We start from the raw sequence: 16,260 nt of genomic DNA, 5'->3' as shown, positions 1-16,260 counted from the left end.
TTTGGCCTCCTCTTTCGGCCCACTGCCACTTACCCTCATGGTCTCTTTCCTGAATTACCGAGTAGCAGGGGTTCCAGTTGCATCAACAATGTCTCTCCACCATCGGGATTTATACCTGCTTGGGTATAGTTCAGCAAAAAGTCTGTCTATAAAAAGAAAAGAGAAGTCTATGAAAGGGGAAGGAGAATCCAGCATAGAGGAAAGAGGAAACATTGATGAATTTGTCCAAGGAAAGCTGGTTTCACGTGTTTGAAGGGAAGAGAACTGCTTGGTAAAGTATGATGTTTCTCACTCGTATCTGAGACTCGTAGCCTCTGGGACTATATACTGTTGCTGAAAACAACATAAAATGGAGAATAGGAACCTTCATTATTGGCTACATATTAAAACTTGTTTTTGTACGTTAGTTTGAATTTTTATTTATTCTTGAAATAATCTTGTTAACAACACTAAAAGAAATGTTAAAAAAAAAAGTCCCATAATTCACTGCCCTAACAGGACAAGTGTGTCCATAGCTCAGTCAAGATTAATTACTCTTCAAATGAAATGCATACTTTTATATTTACATTTATATTAAAATACTTAATGTATTTACATTACATGAGTAAGTCCACAAATGAAATGGCCATGTAGGTATTTTTAGTGTGTTATTTTGCTAAGTTTTAGAGTAGGACCTGATATAAACTGGGAAATGTATTATGTTTTTCCAAAATCAAGGCATTGTTCTTTATGAAATCTTTTTAAATTTATAAAACAATAAATAATGAAACAATATATAATATACAAATCACCCGTAATCTGTCGATTCCAATGCCACCATTGTAATGTAAACTCTTTCAGTTACCTTTCTAAACGTTTTTAATTTTTGTTTCTTAGGCAATAGTATTTAAAACACACATTATTTTTAATAATACTTTAAAAAACATGGAACTTGATACAGAAGGTGACAATGTAGTGGTTAAGGTGATGCACTTTGGGGACAGTCATACCTGGATTCCAGTCCCAGATGCATTAAGTATTCAATTTTGGGCACATTTGAACATCTCTGAACCTCAGTATCACTATCTGAAAATGATTACACGTGATTAAATATTGTGGTTAAATCATAATTACATGAAAGGCTTGCCACAGTCTGGAACATAATAGGTGTTCAAAAATAATAACCGGTATTACCAGCTATATTCTATATATATGTATGTACATAATCTTTCTAATCATCATTTGACTTTTTCACAATAGTCAACTCATTAGATGAGTTATAATATTATATATTTAACCCTGCTATCTTTTCTAATTTATTGTATTAAAAGATTAAAAGAAGAGAAGACATTGTTTCAATTTCCATTTCTTTGATTATTGAAGATTTTTACCACATGCATTTAATGGCTGAATTTATTTTTTTATAAATTGTCTGCATCCTTTATTGTGACAGTTGTGATTTCTTATAGATTTGTATTTATTTTCTACATAAAACATAATAACTCATTATTTTCTTGTGTCCTGAAAATATTTTCTTTGGTGTGATACTTACTTTTTCACGTGATTAAGTTTTTAGAGTCAAACCTTTCAATATTTTCCTCTGCAGTTTCTTCTATAAAGGCCTGAGCTTTTACCTCCCGAAGTGATTGGATAAATAATCAGTCTTAATTTCAATTATTTAATTTTTAAAATACTTAACTCTTTCTTACATGTGAAATTCATTCTAGTGTGGGAGAGGCATTTAAATATTCCCCCACATATTTCTAACCGGTTATCCTAATATCATTTATTGAATAGTCTTCTATCACTTTAAGAAACTGCTTTCTATATTTCAAATTTTTTGCACGATCATTCAGAACCAATATCGTTATCCAAAAAATCCTGTGATCCAATCTCATCACTATATATCTCAGAGTTCCAAAATACTATCTGAGCCTCTACCCTATGTAAACTCTATCTCATTATATAAACAACTTTTCATTCAAAGAAAATGTCAGTGCTCTAGAACCTGAAGTATTGGTTTTTACTTTGCCGTCTCATCATCTCACTTCTTTTATAAGCCTGTTTGTCACTGACAGTCTATGCTTAGTAACAAAGAGTAAAGGGGCTTTTCTGAGATTTTTACGTGGAACTCAGAGCCCACAGCTGAGTTTCTTCTCTACCCCAGAGGTCCTACGTCATCCCAGGCACTCACAGGCGTTATGCTGAACTGTGGCTGATAACAGTAGGTTTGGGCCTTATAACGTCAGCCCGTTAGGCACTGATATTCATGTCTTTTCCCATCATCCTCACATTTCCTTAATACCTTTTCATCATTTTCTATGCACTGCACCAGAACCATTGAACCAGTTACGTGATTTTTTCCGTTTTTAGAAATGTTCTGTGACTCCCATTGCTTGAAGGATAAAGGTCCACATTGTTTTTTAGTAGTCTGTAAGGCCATTCACAGTCTGGCTCTTGTCTTTTTTCCAGCCTCAACCCTACCTTCCTTTCCCAAAACAGGAAGGTATGTTCTGACCAAGCACAGGTACCTACACTCTGACCAAACATCCTAGGTCGGGTTCACAAGGTCCCATCATTCAGAGTTGAAGTATGAGTCAGGGCAGGAGGCTCAGGTAGACTTGACAGTGACCCCATCCCACTCCAGCCATAGGCAGTGGACACCTAGATATCACTTTCCCAGGATACCTTCTTGGCATCGTGAAGTGAAGAACTGACAAAATAACTACCCCTTCCCTCTCCCCCCACTCCCACCCAGCTCCTTAAAGTACAACAGTGAAGGAGTTCTTTGCATCATAGTCCTTGGGTCCTACCTGTAGATCAAAACACAAGTCTTTCCTATTGCAGAGGTCCAGGGGAAGGGCTGATGTTCACCGTGGAGACAAAAGTAGAAGGATTCAGGATGCATTACAAGGCATAGCAGGCAATTCACATGGTATGACTAGGTGTGGGAAATAAGTTACGATGGGTCTTAGCTAGAAGTTGACTTGAGTAATTGGTGAATGTGGCAGTATGTACTGAGCCTGAGAAGTCTGGAGAGAAAGAGGTTTAGGGGTAGAAATAAAAAGTTCTGGCCAGGGACAAAGTGTTAGGAAAGGGTTGAGTCAGCTTGGTTAACTGAACTGAAAAACTTGTCAGGTTTTTTTTTTTTTTTTTTCAGTTCCAGGAGGCAAGTGGGTAATACTTAGGTTAATGATGCGCCAAAGCCAAAATCACTTTCAGAGAAATTAGTTAAAGGTAGTGATGAGATAAAGTCCATCAGGAAAACCTGACTAGGAAACCCACGCAAGAGCACCAAGAAAGGCACCGTGATCTAAGACAGATAGTTCGCGTTAGATGACAATTATGTCTGCACACTGGTGAATGCTTTTCTCTCTTAAAGGGAGATGGCAAGACTGGGGCCTGCTGGACCCTTGGGGGCTCCAGGGCACATATGAAGCCTTGTAGCCTTTCTGATTTATTTTTTAAAATTGTTAGGCGTCATCAACTTGTCCTCTTAAGAAATCAAGTAATCGAATCATTCATTTTAATTTATTTCTAAAAATTTTAAAAAGTTTTTTAGAAATCAGCTTCTTATACATTGCACCTTCTTTCAGTTCATTAAAATATTTTAATAAAATGTAATTCTTGTATATTCTACTTTTTACATTTGCTTAGGGTCCTTTATTAAAAATACCCACAATTTAGAAGAAATATACATTGCCTTACCACGTTCATCCTCAGTATATGCAAATTACATTTCAGGAATCTCAGATAACTCTTCCCTCTATGAACTTAATTTATGCTCAGCAAAAAATGGGCAAATTCAACTTTGTCTTTTTAATAGTAACAGGAAAAAGGAAGAAGGAAAGATCCTATTGAGTGGGCCTTTGTCTGTATTCTTGTTATAATTCTGCTTCTTTGGGGATTAATGGAGTAAGCTCCAATCTATTTACAATTAGTTTAACTACTTTGCGGACTATTTCCAGCAACTTAAAAATCCCCACCTGACTAGGCTTTTCCCATTTAATATATTTCACTTTGGTGCCCCATTGCCCTCTGGATAAAGTCCAGATTTTTAACCTTTATTACCAAGATACTTTCCCGTCTCCTCCCACTTCATACTCTGCGCTGGAGCCGAATGGAACTGCTTCAGATCCCTGAGCCTTTCTCATGATTGGTTCCCAGCCTATAGACAGACTGTTTTCTCAGCCTGGGACTTTCTCCTTGCATCTTCCTCCTTGCCACCTCCCCTGCCACCTTCCACAATCTGGCTACCTCCACCTGGCTAACTGCTATTCAACCTCAAGTCTATAGGATTCTGCATGGGACTCTTTCCTCACTTCCCAGCACTGATGCTCATCACAAAAGCTCATCCTAATGCTCTGTACTTACTCCGACCTATCCTGTATCTTGCTTATGGAGCCTGCCTGCTTGTATGTATCCTTGCCTAGAATGCAAATTCCTTAAGAAAAGAATCCACCTTGTTCTTGATTGTAATCCTAGCACCGAGCACAGTGCCAGGCAAACAGCAGACAGTACAAATTTGCTGAATGAATGAATGCTAAATATAAAAAGCAAATGTGTATTTGATGTTATGGGAAACAAAACATGGTTATGAAGAGAAATATTTTAACTAAAATTTGTACAATATATTTTTGGATAAGCAGAAGTTGTTTTTATCTGGGTGCATATTAGACAATTCATATCTCTATTATCCTACACTAATAAGTCCAAATTATACTTGAGATACAATCTGAAGAATGGCATAGACTCCTCATGCAGGAAGGCTTGGTGCATAGAGGATATAAAGTGTGGTGTTTCCCATGGGGATCAGTACAATCATAGGTGTTAATCACCACCACCACCATAGCAAGAACAACCATCAGAAATCTATCTGCTCAATACTTGTATAGCATCCTGTGATTGGAAGAATGGAAACCAAGCGTCTCTCGTTAGTTTGCTGAAATAGTGTTTTCTCCTGGAGTTTCAGCACAGGAGTAGGCACCAGAAAAGCTGGGATTCCAAAGGAGCATCAAGGGTCACCATGGGAACCACGGGGAATAACATCTGTGTTCCAGGCTTCTGGAACAGAATGATTGAGAGAACACGAGCCAGAGCAGGGGAATTTAGGAATCCATGGAGGATGTGCGAATGGGGTCGCTGGCCCCAGTACATTCTAGGGACAGTACCACGGCCTCAGGCAATCAGGAAGGAAAGACAATGTTAACTTGTCTTCAGCTGATCAGAAGAGCTTCTCTGTGAGTGTATATTTTGCTTCTATTATTTTCTAGGAGCAAATTAAGTAACAATACTTAGATCCAAATAGATACAATTTGAGGCTTGTGAAAATCAGACTTTGGAAATAGTTTGGTGTCTAATACAAACTTTAGCACTAATAACAAATATTTGTATACCATAGCATCGCATCATAACAGTCTTGTTTAACTTTGTTATTATTCCTGTGAGCAAAGAGATAACTATAATCCCCTTTTCCACCATTTAACACTATTAAATCCCCTTTTAATAGTCTAAGATAATGCATACAGTTGATGATAGAGTGATGCCTGAAATCCAGGCGTCTGATTATAAATCTGGTATTTTTTCCACTATGCTAGGCTACAGAGGAACTGATTTCCATATCCAAGTGATTCACATAAGTTCATCTCCCGACATTTTAATTACTCATTTATTTATTTATACTCCAAATATTCGTTGAGCATCTGTTTTGTAGCAGTGGCCTCATCTGTAAAATGGGAATAATAATAATACCTACCTCATAGGCAACTGGTGTGAGACCTGACATAAATTGCTGTGCTTGGTTTTTGATAAAACTTGTTATTGTTTTCCTGATAGTAACATGTACATAGTATAGTAGGGACATGTACCAAGTGTGCATGTGGGAGTGAATGCTGGAAACCTGAGGCTAACATATGTAGCTCACTAATGATGTTTCCCAGCACAGTGACGAGAGGAGGTGGTACTAAGTTGAGGCAGTTGTGATGGGCGTGAGGAGTGGTGTGAGGAATATTATTTTATGTTTTTGGAGAAAAAAGTTCACTTCTTTATTTCTTTTCCGAAAAGAGTAGGAATGACAAATAAGTATAGGTGGATTACTTATGTAAATTTAAAAACTGCATTATTAGCCTATTTGAAAAATTTAGCTAAGTGGTCAGTAAATCGAGCAATCTTATGTATATTGACCTGGTCATGGAAATTTCTTTTACTTTCTAAAACTACATCTCTTTACTGGCCGCAAAATTCAAGGATAGGATGATTACTGAATTGTCTTATTTGATGTTCACTAAACCAGTATTTCTTTTTTTTTTAAATTTTTTTGTGGGGGCAGGTAATTAGGTTTATTTACTTATTTATTCTTTTTTTTTTGAGTAAAGGCAGATTTAATCTGAGAGATACATACTGCATAGAGGTAAGGCAAGAGAAAGGCAAAGAAAGAGATGTGGGAACTGGGTGCTCAGGTTAAAGTAGAAGTAGGTGCACACTCCATAGATAAGAGTGCGGGCCTTGCCGTCTCCGAAGGGGAGGGAGCAAGAAAGGGCGGCTGGGCGTGGTGTTGCCAGTTTTTATGAGCTCAGTAGCTTTACACACCTACAGGTGGGACCATTCCAACTACCCTGGGGAAGGGGCTGGGATTCCCAGGAATTGGGCCACTGCCCACCCTTTGGCCTTTTGTGTTATTTATTCTTGGAGGAGGTCCTGGGTTCAATGCTAAGCATGCGCTTGACCACTTGAGCTATCTCCTTCCCACCAACCTGTATTTCTTAAACTATGTTCTGTAGAATGCTGGTAATCTATTAATAAATCACAGGGGTGGAAAAACAATTCACATTTTTATAGAAGCCATATGTCAAGAATAGCAATGGCAGATAATGAAACATCTTTGATTTTTTTGATTCTGAGTTTCAATTATTTTCTCTAAAATTTTGAAAAAACAGTTAATAATATATGTTATTATTGCTTGATATTTTATCATCTCAAAAGTTTCAGAACCTATGAGTTAAACACTGTAAGATGAGCTAAGTTAAGAGAAAACTGAGAAAAGATTGTTGGTATTAGAGCAAATAGTGAATACTGGTCTTGTTTTTGCCACCAATCAGCTATATGACTTTGGAAAATTGATTACCTACGGTGGGCCTCAGTTTCTTCTTCTCTTTTCTTTCCTCTATTCTGCCACATAATCTTTTATAAATGAAATATTTTGTAGAAGCCCTGCCTGCTCATCCTTCCTGCTCCATCCCTATCCCCAGGTGGGACCTCTGCTACCTCAGACTCCATGGAGTCTGTTCGAAAACTGGATCTAGCTGATCTTCCAGGTCTCTTTTGGTTTTTACTGTCTTTGTTTCTGATTTGAAATCTTAGGCAGAATTAGTAATGATGCAGAAAATGGCTGGGTCAGGACAAGATCTTAGCATCTGTGGGCAGTTTTTTTTTTTTTAAATTGAAGTACAGTCGGTTTACAATGTTGTGTTAATTTCTGGTGTACAGCATTCTGATTCAGTTACACACACACATATATATATTCCTTTTCATATTATTTCCATTATAGGCTATTACAATGTATTGGATATAGTTCCCTGTGCTATATAGTAGGACCTTGTTGTTTTATCTGTTTTATACATAGTAGTTCGTATCTGCAAATCCCTAACTCCCAATTTATCCCTCCATATCTCTCTTCCCCCCTGGTAACCAAAAGTTTGTTTTCTATGTCTGTGAGTCTGTTTCTGCTTTGTAAATAAGTTCATTTCTGTCTTTTTTTAGATTCCACATATAAGTGAATCTAAAAAATATCATACGATATTTTCCTTTCTCTTTCTGGCTTACTTCACTTAATATAACAATCGCCAGGTCCATCCAAGTTGCTGCAAATGGCATTATTTAATTCTTTTTTACGGCTGAGTAATATTCCATTGTAGAAATATACCACAACTTCTTTATCCAATCATCTGTTAATGGACATTTAGGTTGCTTCCATGTCTTGGCTATTGTAAATAATGCTGCTGTGAACATTGGGGTGCATGTATCTTTTTGAATTAGAGTTTCCTCTGGGTATATGTGTGGATAGCTATTACATGGGCCACATTGTCCACACGTTTTTGGTATTCTGGTTGTACTGTAGTAACTTTCTTGGTATATATTTAAATAAAAGCTGCTTTATATTATTTTTGGCATTAGGTAAGCCATTTATCAAAATATTTAAACAATTCAAATTACTTTGAATTTCAAATTACTCAGCAGTGTAGGTTTCTACTGTCTCTTGGTTCACAGTTAAACTGAAAATTGATTTTTAGAAAGAATTCAAAACATGTGTTCTATGTTTTCTTTTACTTGCTTAGATAACATCATCATGACTGAACAAGCAACGAAAAGAGCATGTTCAAATCAGATATTCTGGGAAATGATGATAATTTTAAAAGAATAGAATATGTAAATATAACAGCTGCCAGGTCTTTGACTATCCTGAGCAACTTTTTCTTTTCCCTTTTCCAACAAGAGAGAATATTCTCCTTTTTTTTTTACAGCTAAATAATAAAACTTAGTTCTACTACATCTTTTATTGCTTTTTTTCCCATCTGAATTTTCCATCAATGCTTTTTTTCTGATTTCAGAACTGGTCACACCAGGTCACTACTGGCCTGCATTCAGTTCTGGGACACACTTTTTGGATGTAGACATATTGGAAAAGAGAGTGACTGGACAGCAAGGGGGCTTGAAACCTTGTCATTTCAGAAAAGGCTGAAGAAAATAGGAATTTTAATCTGGGAAAGACTAGGGGAAGAAGTGGTGCAAGAGCGCTGCCTTTGCATTTTTGAAGAGTTGTCTCGTGCAAGAGTAAGTAAGGGTGTTTAGCACACTTCAAGAGACAGAATTAGAACCAGAGGGCCAGAGGGTGACAAGGTATTTCAGAGCTGCCTCCAGCAGTGAGCTCTCTAGCTCTGCAGGTGCAGGAGCGTAGGCTGTAGACTGCCTCTCAGGGCGTCGCAGGCAGGTTTCAAGCTATGTTTGCAGAGTTAGAATAAATATTGTCACTTTCCAACTTGAGACACTTCTATACTTAGTTAAATTTCTACGTATAACATTACCTCCCCTTTCTGCAGTTGAGTGAAATCTTAATTCTCTTAGTACTTCCTTTATGTGTGAAACACTATTCTTTACTGCTGTTTAAGGTAAAAGTTCCTAACATTTATATTGTGTGACAAAAAAGAAGTTTCTTCCATTATCTTCCTCTATAGACTGAAGTCATGCCTTTATTGTGAAACTACAACCAATAGAACTTTGACCTCATGATAATTGAGAGAAAAAGGGTTTTATGATCTCATTAGAACTTTGACATGTATGTGTGTGGTGTACACTATCTTGTTCACAATTTTTCTTGTAGGTTTTTAAAATACCAATTAGATTGTGCAGATTTTGGTTTTAGAGAGATTTGATTATTGATTGTTATTATTGACAATTGCTTATTTTCCTTTCATGCGACTTCAGAAAAAAACATAGGGACTTCTTAACTTCAAAAATTTCATTCTAATGCTCATATTATAAGTATGCTAGGGAAAAACTTTTTTGGTTCTGACTTTTTAATTTTAAGGACTTTTATTTGCCTGGGTAATAATTCACTCCTCATGACCTAAATTTCTAAGCAGAATTATATGAAAGAAAATGTTTTTGTAAATTCATTTTAGAAAATAAGAAGAGGGTGTTCAATTAAATCTATCTTCTCTGAAAGTGCAGATGTAGAGTTCTTTTCATTAGACTGTGTACTTTGTAAAATTAAAAGTTTACGCATTGAGCGAGAACTTGGGTTTCTTTTTCTGAATGCGATTTTTCTAATACACCACAGATAAAAATTTGTTCCCAAAATTTATTAAGCAGATTTAGATTCTACACGAATTTTAAATCATTACTTTTGGAAATAGACTGCCATCATTGAATTAATTTAGCTTTATAAACAAAGTGGTTAAGTTTAATGAGACATTCATACCCTTTGTTTTTCCATAACTTTCATATATAAAATCTCAATTAGAACTTTTCAACAAAATAATATGAATTGGTCAACATGATTGCTGACACACAATTTGGGGAAATAAATACCAGGCAAAATTCAACTGTTGAGTGCGGACAACACGTTTAGAGCTGCTTCCTTCTTTAGAATTTGATAGACGTGGCTGGGAGCCCATATAAAACACGAACTGCATCTCAACAGAGTGGAACGCTCATCACAACTCGTCTTTTCAGGACTTCTCCGGTTTTAGAAACTCTTTTGCGAGATTTTTTCCTCGTGGGAAGATTAGGTGATGGGAGAAGGTCGTTTTTAGTGCTTCTTCCAGCTTTGAATTTATATCGTTCTTGCCTTACAGTTTAAAGATTTGAATGTTAGGATAGGTTTTTCTTTTAACTATCTTACAAAGGCATGTTCGATTAGAATTACTGAGATGCTCCAAATATTTTTTTCTGAATACCTAAGTAATATTCTCTTATCATTTTCTGTGGCTTTTTAGCTTTTCGGATAGCCCAGCAAAGCTAACAGGCTGAGACCAGAGAGTTGAGCTTTACTCGCTGGCCTCACGGCGCTCCTGCGGTCGGTCGACCCTTCCCTTGCGCGCCCCCTTTCTCCAAGGGGCGATCGAGCGCCTGCGAGTCGGAAGGCTGCCGCAGATCCCTTCGGTTTCTGAAGAAACCACTCAGCGCGCATGCTCCCCTGACGCTGGGTCTGTAGCGCCATTTTCATATCGCAGGGACTGCCCTCTAATTAGGCACGCCCGTAGGACACCGAGCGTTAAAGTTGTTCGAGCTGTTCGAGGAGCTTCACAGAAACAAGTCAGGGGCTCCTCTGAGATGAGCCGCCGCCTGCCGCGCTCCAGCTAAGACTGCGTGAAGAATTCTTTTGTGTTAGTTCCCCCCGTGGACGAGCGGCCCTCTCCTCCCCCCCGGTTCCCCCCACCCCGCGCTGGCCCCGCTCCTCCGCCCCGCCCCCCTTCGGGGCCACAGCAGTATACAGGTTAGGCATTTGTGATGATTTTGCGCCCACAGTGGCGACCCAAATGAGAGGACGTGGGGAACCGGATGGGAACGTTTTACCCCGTGAGAACAAAGCACAAGTTAATTCAGAGTCCAGTACGTGTAGAGGACACCAGTAGATGTTCTTCTGAGCTAGGAGGTAGGGTTCTCTTTTCAATATAGTTTTTTCCCATAAAGGTAGAGATCTGTCAGTGGCGGGGATGGGGGTTGGTTGAAAGATTAGCTATAGTTAAGGCGGAGATCGGAGACCTGAGGTCTTTAAGTGTGTGTGTGTGTGAGTGTGTGTGTGTGTTTGTGTTTGTATGCATGTGTGCCTGCAAGAGTTTAGAAGAACAGGGGTGAGTGGGGCGAGAGAGGTGGAGAAAGAGAGGGAAGAAAAATCTGGAGTGGGAAGAAGACTGTGCGTGAAGAAAAAACTAAGGAGCGCGGGCGCATCCTTGCCTGCGAAGCTGCAGCGGCGCCCTCCGGGACCACTCAGCTCCGCGGTTTCATTCATAAGTTTCTGGTCTGGAGACTCGCCCGGTTCCTCTGGGCCCAGGGCCCCCTTTCCTGTACAGCAATTGGTGGACGGCAACAAAGCCTTAGCAACCAGCTCTTAGTGACCCTCCCGGCGCCTGGTAACTGGGGCGCGGGGCAGGCGGAGAAAGGAGCGGGGCTGTCCCTTTAAGGGATGGCCGCGGAGCTGTGAAAGTGGAGGGGACTGAGGGAGGGCGGGGAGGAAGGTCTGGGGGCGGGCCCAGGGGGAGGAGGAGGAGGAAGAGTTGCTGCTGAAAGGAGGTGGTGAAGGAGGAGCCGGAGCAGCTGCTGCCAGCCGGCGGGCACCGGAGTCCTGCCTGCTGCCGCACGAGTAGCCACGGGCGTGATCGCGGCCAGACGTCTCCTCCTCCATGATCACTTTGGGAGCCGGGGGAAGACTTTGCCCGGCCTTGAGAGCTGGTCTGCATTTCCCAGGCGGGGCGGCGGTGGCGGCGGCGGCGGCGGCGGCGGCGGCGGCGGAGCAGCGGCAGCAGCCGGGTCGGAATCCGAGTGGCCGCAGCCCCGGGCGTGTGCGCCCCGCGCGGAGCGTGCTCGGGTTCCCCACGGAATGTCCCCGGGGCGCCCGGCGCGCTGACCCCCCAGCCGCCTCCGCCTTCGGCGCCTGCTGCCTCTCTCCGGCAGGCTTGGTGTTTGGGACTGCAAGCTTCCCGGCTCCTGGGCAGTGGGGAAGCCCCCGGGGGCGGGTGACCTCAGCTGGCCACGACCCAGCCCTCCTCCGTGTGTATCTCGCTTAAGATGGCAGCGGAGTCAGGGGAACTAATCGGGGCTTGCGAGTTCATGAAAGGTGAGGAGCAGCCGCCCCGCATCCGCCAACCCTCCCCCGCCCCCAACTCTTCACTTCTCGCCTCTACGTCCCAACCGCTGTCCCCGGCATCTCCTGGGGCCCTCAGTGTACTGCAGCCGCTGCGCGCGCTCTCGTCCCCTCTAGGTACTGTCCTCTCCCCGAGGACCCCTTGCTTCCGGCTTCTCTGTCTTTCTTGCCTCCCTCGTTCCCTCTGCAGCACCCTCGGGAGGCCTTCCCGCCCGGTGGTGGGACAGCGCCGGCCTCCTGCGTGCAGCGGCTCTTGAGGATCCTGCGCCGGGTGATCCTTTCGGTTGCCTTTATCCCACTATTGCTGGGCTCGGTTTTCGGGACACCTCCAACCACACCCCCCTGTCTCTCCTCGCTTCCTCTTGAAGGCTCTGGAACTGCAGGGGAGAGGCTCGCCTCTTTCTTCCCCTTCTGCAGCTGCTGAGGTCTGGAGATTTCTGAACCAAACTTGCATCTCCAGTTCTACGGGTACCCTCAGCTTCTACCTGCTCCCGCTGGCCTGAAACTAGAGAAATTTGGGAGCTTTGCCCCCGCGCTGAGTCCCTCAGTCGAGTCCTTTTCTCGCTTCTCTAACTGGTATGCTCTTGGGTCTCTCGCTTTCTGGGAGAGATCAGGTTTCTGCAAGAATTCCACGTGTTAACGGGGTCTTTAAATAATGGGTAGCAGTTGTTATTTTGATCCTGGTGTATTAGCACCACCCTCCATCTCCAGCTTCCCTACTTCTCATATGTTTTCTCCCGTCTTTTAAACTTGTCTTTCAGATCGCTTATATTTTGCTACTTTAAGGAATAGACCAAAAAGCACAGTAAATACCCACTATTTCTCCATCGATGAGGAGCTGGTCTATGAAAAGTAAGTTTCTATTTTTTTTCTCAACCATTTAGTGTGTTGGTTCTTTTGTGAGGAAACACTGTGCACCTTTATGGAAGTTTAATTCACTTTCCCCCAGTGGTGCAAGTAACAGTACCGATTTCTTGAGGCTCATATAGTTTGGGAGAGGTGCAGGGAAAGTTAACATAACTTGAACCTGTCATCACGTCATTCCTTTTAGACCTCTGTCTGTATTAGTTCTTCCTACCACCACAGCAAACTACAAGTGTAGATTCCTAACACTCCCCAGAGCAGGACCAGGGAGACACAGGCTCTGTCCTTGCCAGATTCTGTAACTGGCCTGTGAATCAGTCACTAAGTATTTATGGAGCACCTACAGAGTACAGGGCAGTGTGTGTATCACAGGTGCTTCAGCTTTGCAGTTCACAGGGCTTCTATTGTATCTCAGGATGTTTTCGTTTGTGTGGCTCATACTTGGAAAGTGGGACACACTTACCAGCTGGAGGTCGCTGTATCCAAGTCATATCTATGAGTAAGATTTTCCCTGTGTAATAATTTTATTATTTTTTGCCTTCGAGGAAGTGGTATGGAAGTGTTAGTTTACTTTCTTTGGTAACTTTGCCCTTATTGGATTAGGATTTGAGAATATAAGATCCAAGTAGGGAACTGTTTTCTGTGAAAGACCATTGATCTACAGGAAAAAGATACTGTATAGTATAGTAAAAATTTAATTAAAAAAGAGATAAACCTCTGTTCAATAAAAGCAATGTATAAATAAGTAATAAGAAGGTGGAATTGATTTATTATGTCCTCTTATTAAAAGAGCTGGTGTTTCAGGATAGTCCAATATATTCTAACAAACATTTAATTTTACTTTCTTGTTGTCTTAACCAAACATGCAATTATGTGGACATAGTTACATGACCCACAGTCACTCTAGTAAGCTTCCTAGGACCTGTCCTGTTAAGAGGGATGTTGGCAGTTCTGACTAAGGATTTCAGGGTACCACCAGGCTTTGGAAGAGTGAGAGTATTCTCCACCTTCAAGAGCAGATCTTCTATTTGAGGGAAGACAATCTTCAACTGTCATTTCATCATAGAGACTCTTGAAACTGTTGTCTTCAGGACGTTTCCCTCAGTGGTGCTGGGAGCAGGATGCTTCTTGAATGGTTGAAGTGAAAGTGGGAATGAAAGAGCTCTTTGCTGCCGCTCATGAATGCCCAGAGTTGCTGCAGCAAAGAGGTCTAAATCCCTGGTGTCAGATTACAGCTCTGCTCCTAGACGGAACGGAGTACTGCACTGCCTGCTCCCTGACCTCGTGCACCTGGTGATGTCACTGCCAGCAGTGTCGATGGAGTGTTCATTCTGTTGTTGGGAACGTGTACTGCTGTGGCTTTATTCTTCTGAGTGTAGGATTTGGGGACCTTTTGTGAGTCCGAGGGAAGAGACTGTGTCTATGCCATTATGTTTAATTCTTCAGTGATGTGCCCGAGGTTAATATGGCATTGAACAAGCTCCCGGCCTTGAGGTTTAAGTTGCTTCTCTTGGGGTTGCTAGATGGTAGACCTAGCAGGAAATTATGTTTAGTTACCTAAACACAGTGCTCAAGGTTTATTTTTTTTTTATTTTTTTTTAACTCTAATATTGATATATGAGGAAATTTTTTTGTGGGATTTTAATGTCAGTATTTTAGGTTAGGGCTACAAATCACACTCTTCTTGTATTGATTCTACTGTATTTCTGGTGTCCTGGAAAGAAAAACTTCCTGGAAAGGCCATCCAGTTTACATTGTGGGGTTTGATGTCACTTGAAACTGTGATGAGGACTTCAGTCTCAGCAAAGTGTACAATGATGATGGGTACACGTGTTACCTTTGAGGACGCCAAAGCTTTAGATAGAAAGACAGAACTGCAGTTAGAGATAGAGAAAAGATACCTACCACAGAGAAACATAACCCCCTGTGGCAGCATGAATTCCCAGGCAGGTGGGAGCTCATCTGGTTGAGGGGTTCAGAAAAGGCTTCATGGAGGAGTTCAGATTGGCTTACAGGATGCACAGAGTTTTTTCGGGCAGAGATGAGGAGGGAGGCTCTGGAGTGTGTGAGGGAATAGTGAGTCCTCCAGTTTGCCTGGTGTGTATACAGGTCAAGTGAGGATGTGTAATATGAAGCTGAAAGGTCAGTTGGGGCAGATTGAATGGCAGGGTGAGGAGCTGCAATTTCCTTTATATGCTGTGGGACTCTTGAGGATTTGGAGGTGGTCCATGGCATGACTGGGGCTGTGCTAATTGCAGATAATGGCAGACATTTAGTGAGCATTTAAATGCATGCCACGCGCTTTTCTAGGAGCTCCGTGGCTATTAATTTTATTTTCACAACAGTTTTGAGGCAGATACTGTTGTCATCCTTAGTGTGCAAATGATAGTAAGGGACAGAGAGGTCAGGTAACTTGCTCAAGTTCACACAAGTAAGAAGTAGCAGAGGTGGAATTGGAAACCAAGCCCTCTGGTTCTCAAGTACATGTATCCTTGCTCAAAAAACTAATATGATGGCATCATTTAAGATGAATCAGAGGGGAAGTAGAAGCCCACTTAGAAGAGTTCTGAAATGTTCTAGGGGAAGAAATAAAGGCGGTGATTAGGATTGTAGGCAATGGTGGTAGAAAGAAGGGCTCTGAATCCATGTGACTCAGCAGCAGATCAGGTGGATGGGTTGGTGCGGGTGCTGAGGCATAAAAGGAGTCAAAAAAGTCTTTGGAACATCACGGTGAGCCTCCTGGAGGAGGGGGGCATTAACCAAAACAGTAAGTAGGGCAGAAGACTTGGCTTTAGTGGGGGGCTCAGGCATTCCATGTTGGTCAGGTTGAATTTAAGAAATTTATGGGATGTGCATGTCAGCGTTGGATATCACAGAGATCTGAAGTTCTTAAATTTGGGAGTTTTAAGAAATGAGAAAGCTATGATTTCTGGGGAGAAAGAGAAGATATTAAGGTCTGTATTTCGGAGGCCTGACCAGGATGAGAGAAGCAAGGGAAAGAGGTGGCAATAAGCAGCTAGAGATGTGGACAGACAGCGAAGGGGAGAGAAGAGCTG

The 16,260-nt window shown here is 41.6% G+C and overlaps 1 protein-coding gene and 1 long non-coding RNA gene across 14 annotated transcripts in view; one reads left to right on the top strand and one right to left on the bottom strand.

The window, feature by feature from the left end:
* The window catches only part of LOC140698288 (uncharacterized), a 31,766-nt gene extending 20,097 nt beyond the window's left edge, over positions 1–11,669 (bottom strand). For 2 of the 3 annotated variants that reach the window (XR_012075969.1, XR_012075967.1), the window contains exons 1-3: positions 4,867–4,968; positions 2,793–2,842; positions 34–146 (exon numbers count right to left, since the gene is read on the bottom strand). This is a non-coding gene — a long non-coding RNA (uncharacterized lncRNA). Of the gene's footprint in view, positions 1–33; positions 147–2,792; positions 2,843–4,866; positions 4,969–11,433 lie in introns of those variants that run through there. The other variant, XR_012075968.1, reaches the window with a different exon arrangement.
* Positions 5,078–16,260, top strand: part of CDC14A (cell division cycle 14A) — a 145,928-nt gene continuing 134,745 nt past the window's right edge. For 3 of the 11 annotated variants that reach the window (XM_072968120.1, XM_031680387.2, XM_072968126.1), the window contains exons 1-2: positions 11,004–11,131; positions 13,102–13,192. In XM_072968120.1, the coding sequence (XP_072824221.1) occupies positions 11,038–11,131; positions 13,102–13,192 (185 nt within the window). In that variant the 5' untranslated portion in view covers positions 11,004–11,037. Of the gene's footprint in view, positions 5,220–11,002; positions 11,132–11,732; positions 12,314–12,440; positions 12,458–13,101; positions 13,193–16,260 lie in introns of those variants that run through there. The other 8 variants (XM_072968122.1, XM_072968121.1, XM_072968125.1 and 5 more) reach the window with 7 other exon arrangements.

This window comes from Vicugna pacos, chromosome 9 (assembly GCF_048564905.1).
Source record: "Vicugna pacos chromosome 9, VicPac4, whole genome shotgun sequence".
In the NCBI taxonomy this organism is placed as follows: domain Eukaryota; kingdom Metazoa; phylum Chordata; class Mammalia; order Artiodactyla; family Camelidae; genus Vicugna; species Vicugna pacos.
Note: the sequence above shows the minus strand (reverse complement) of the source record. Positions and strands in the feature narration are given on the sequence as shown.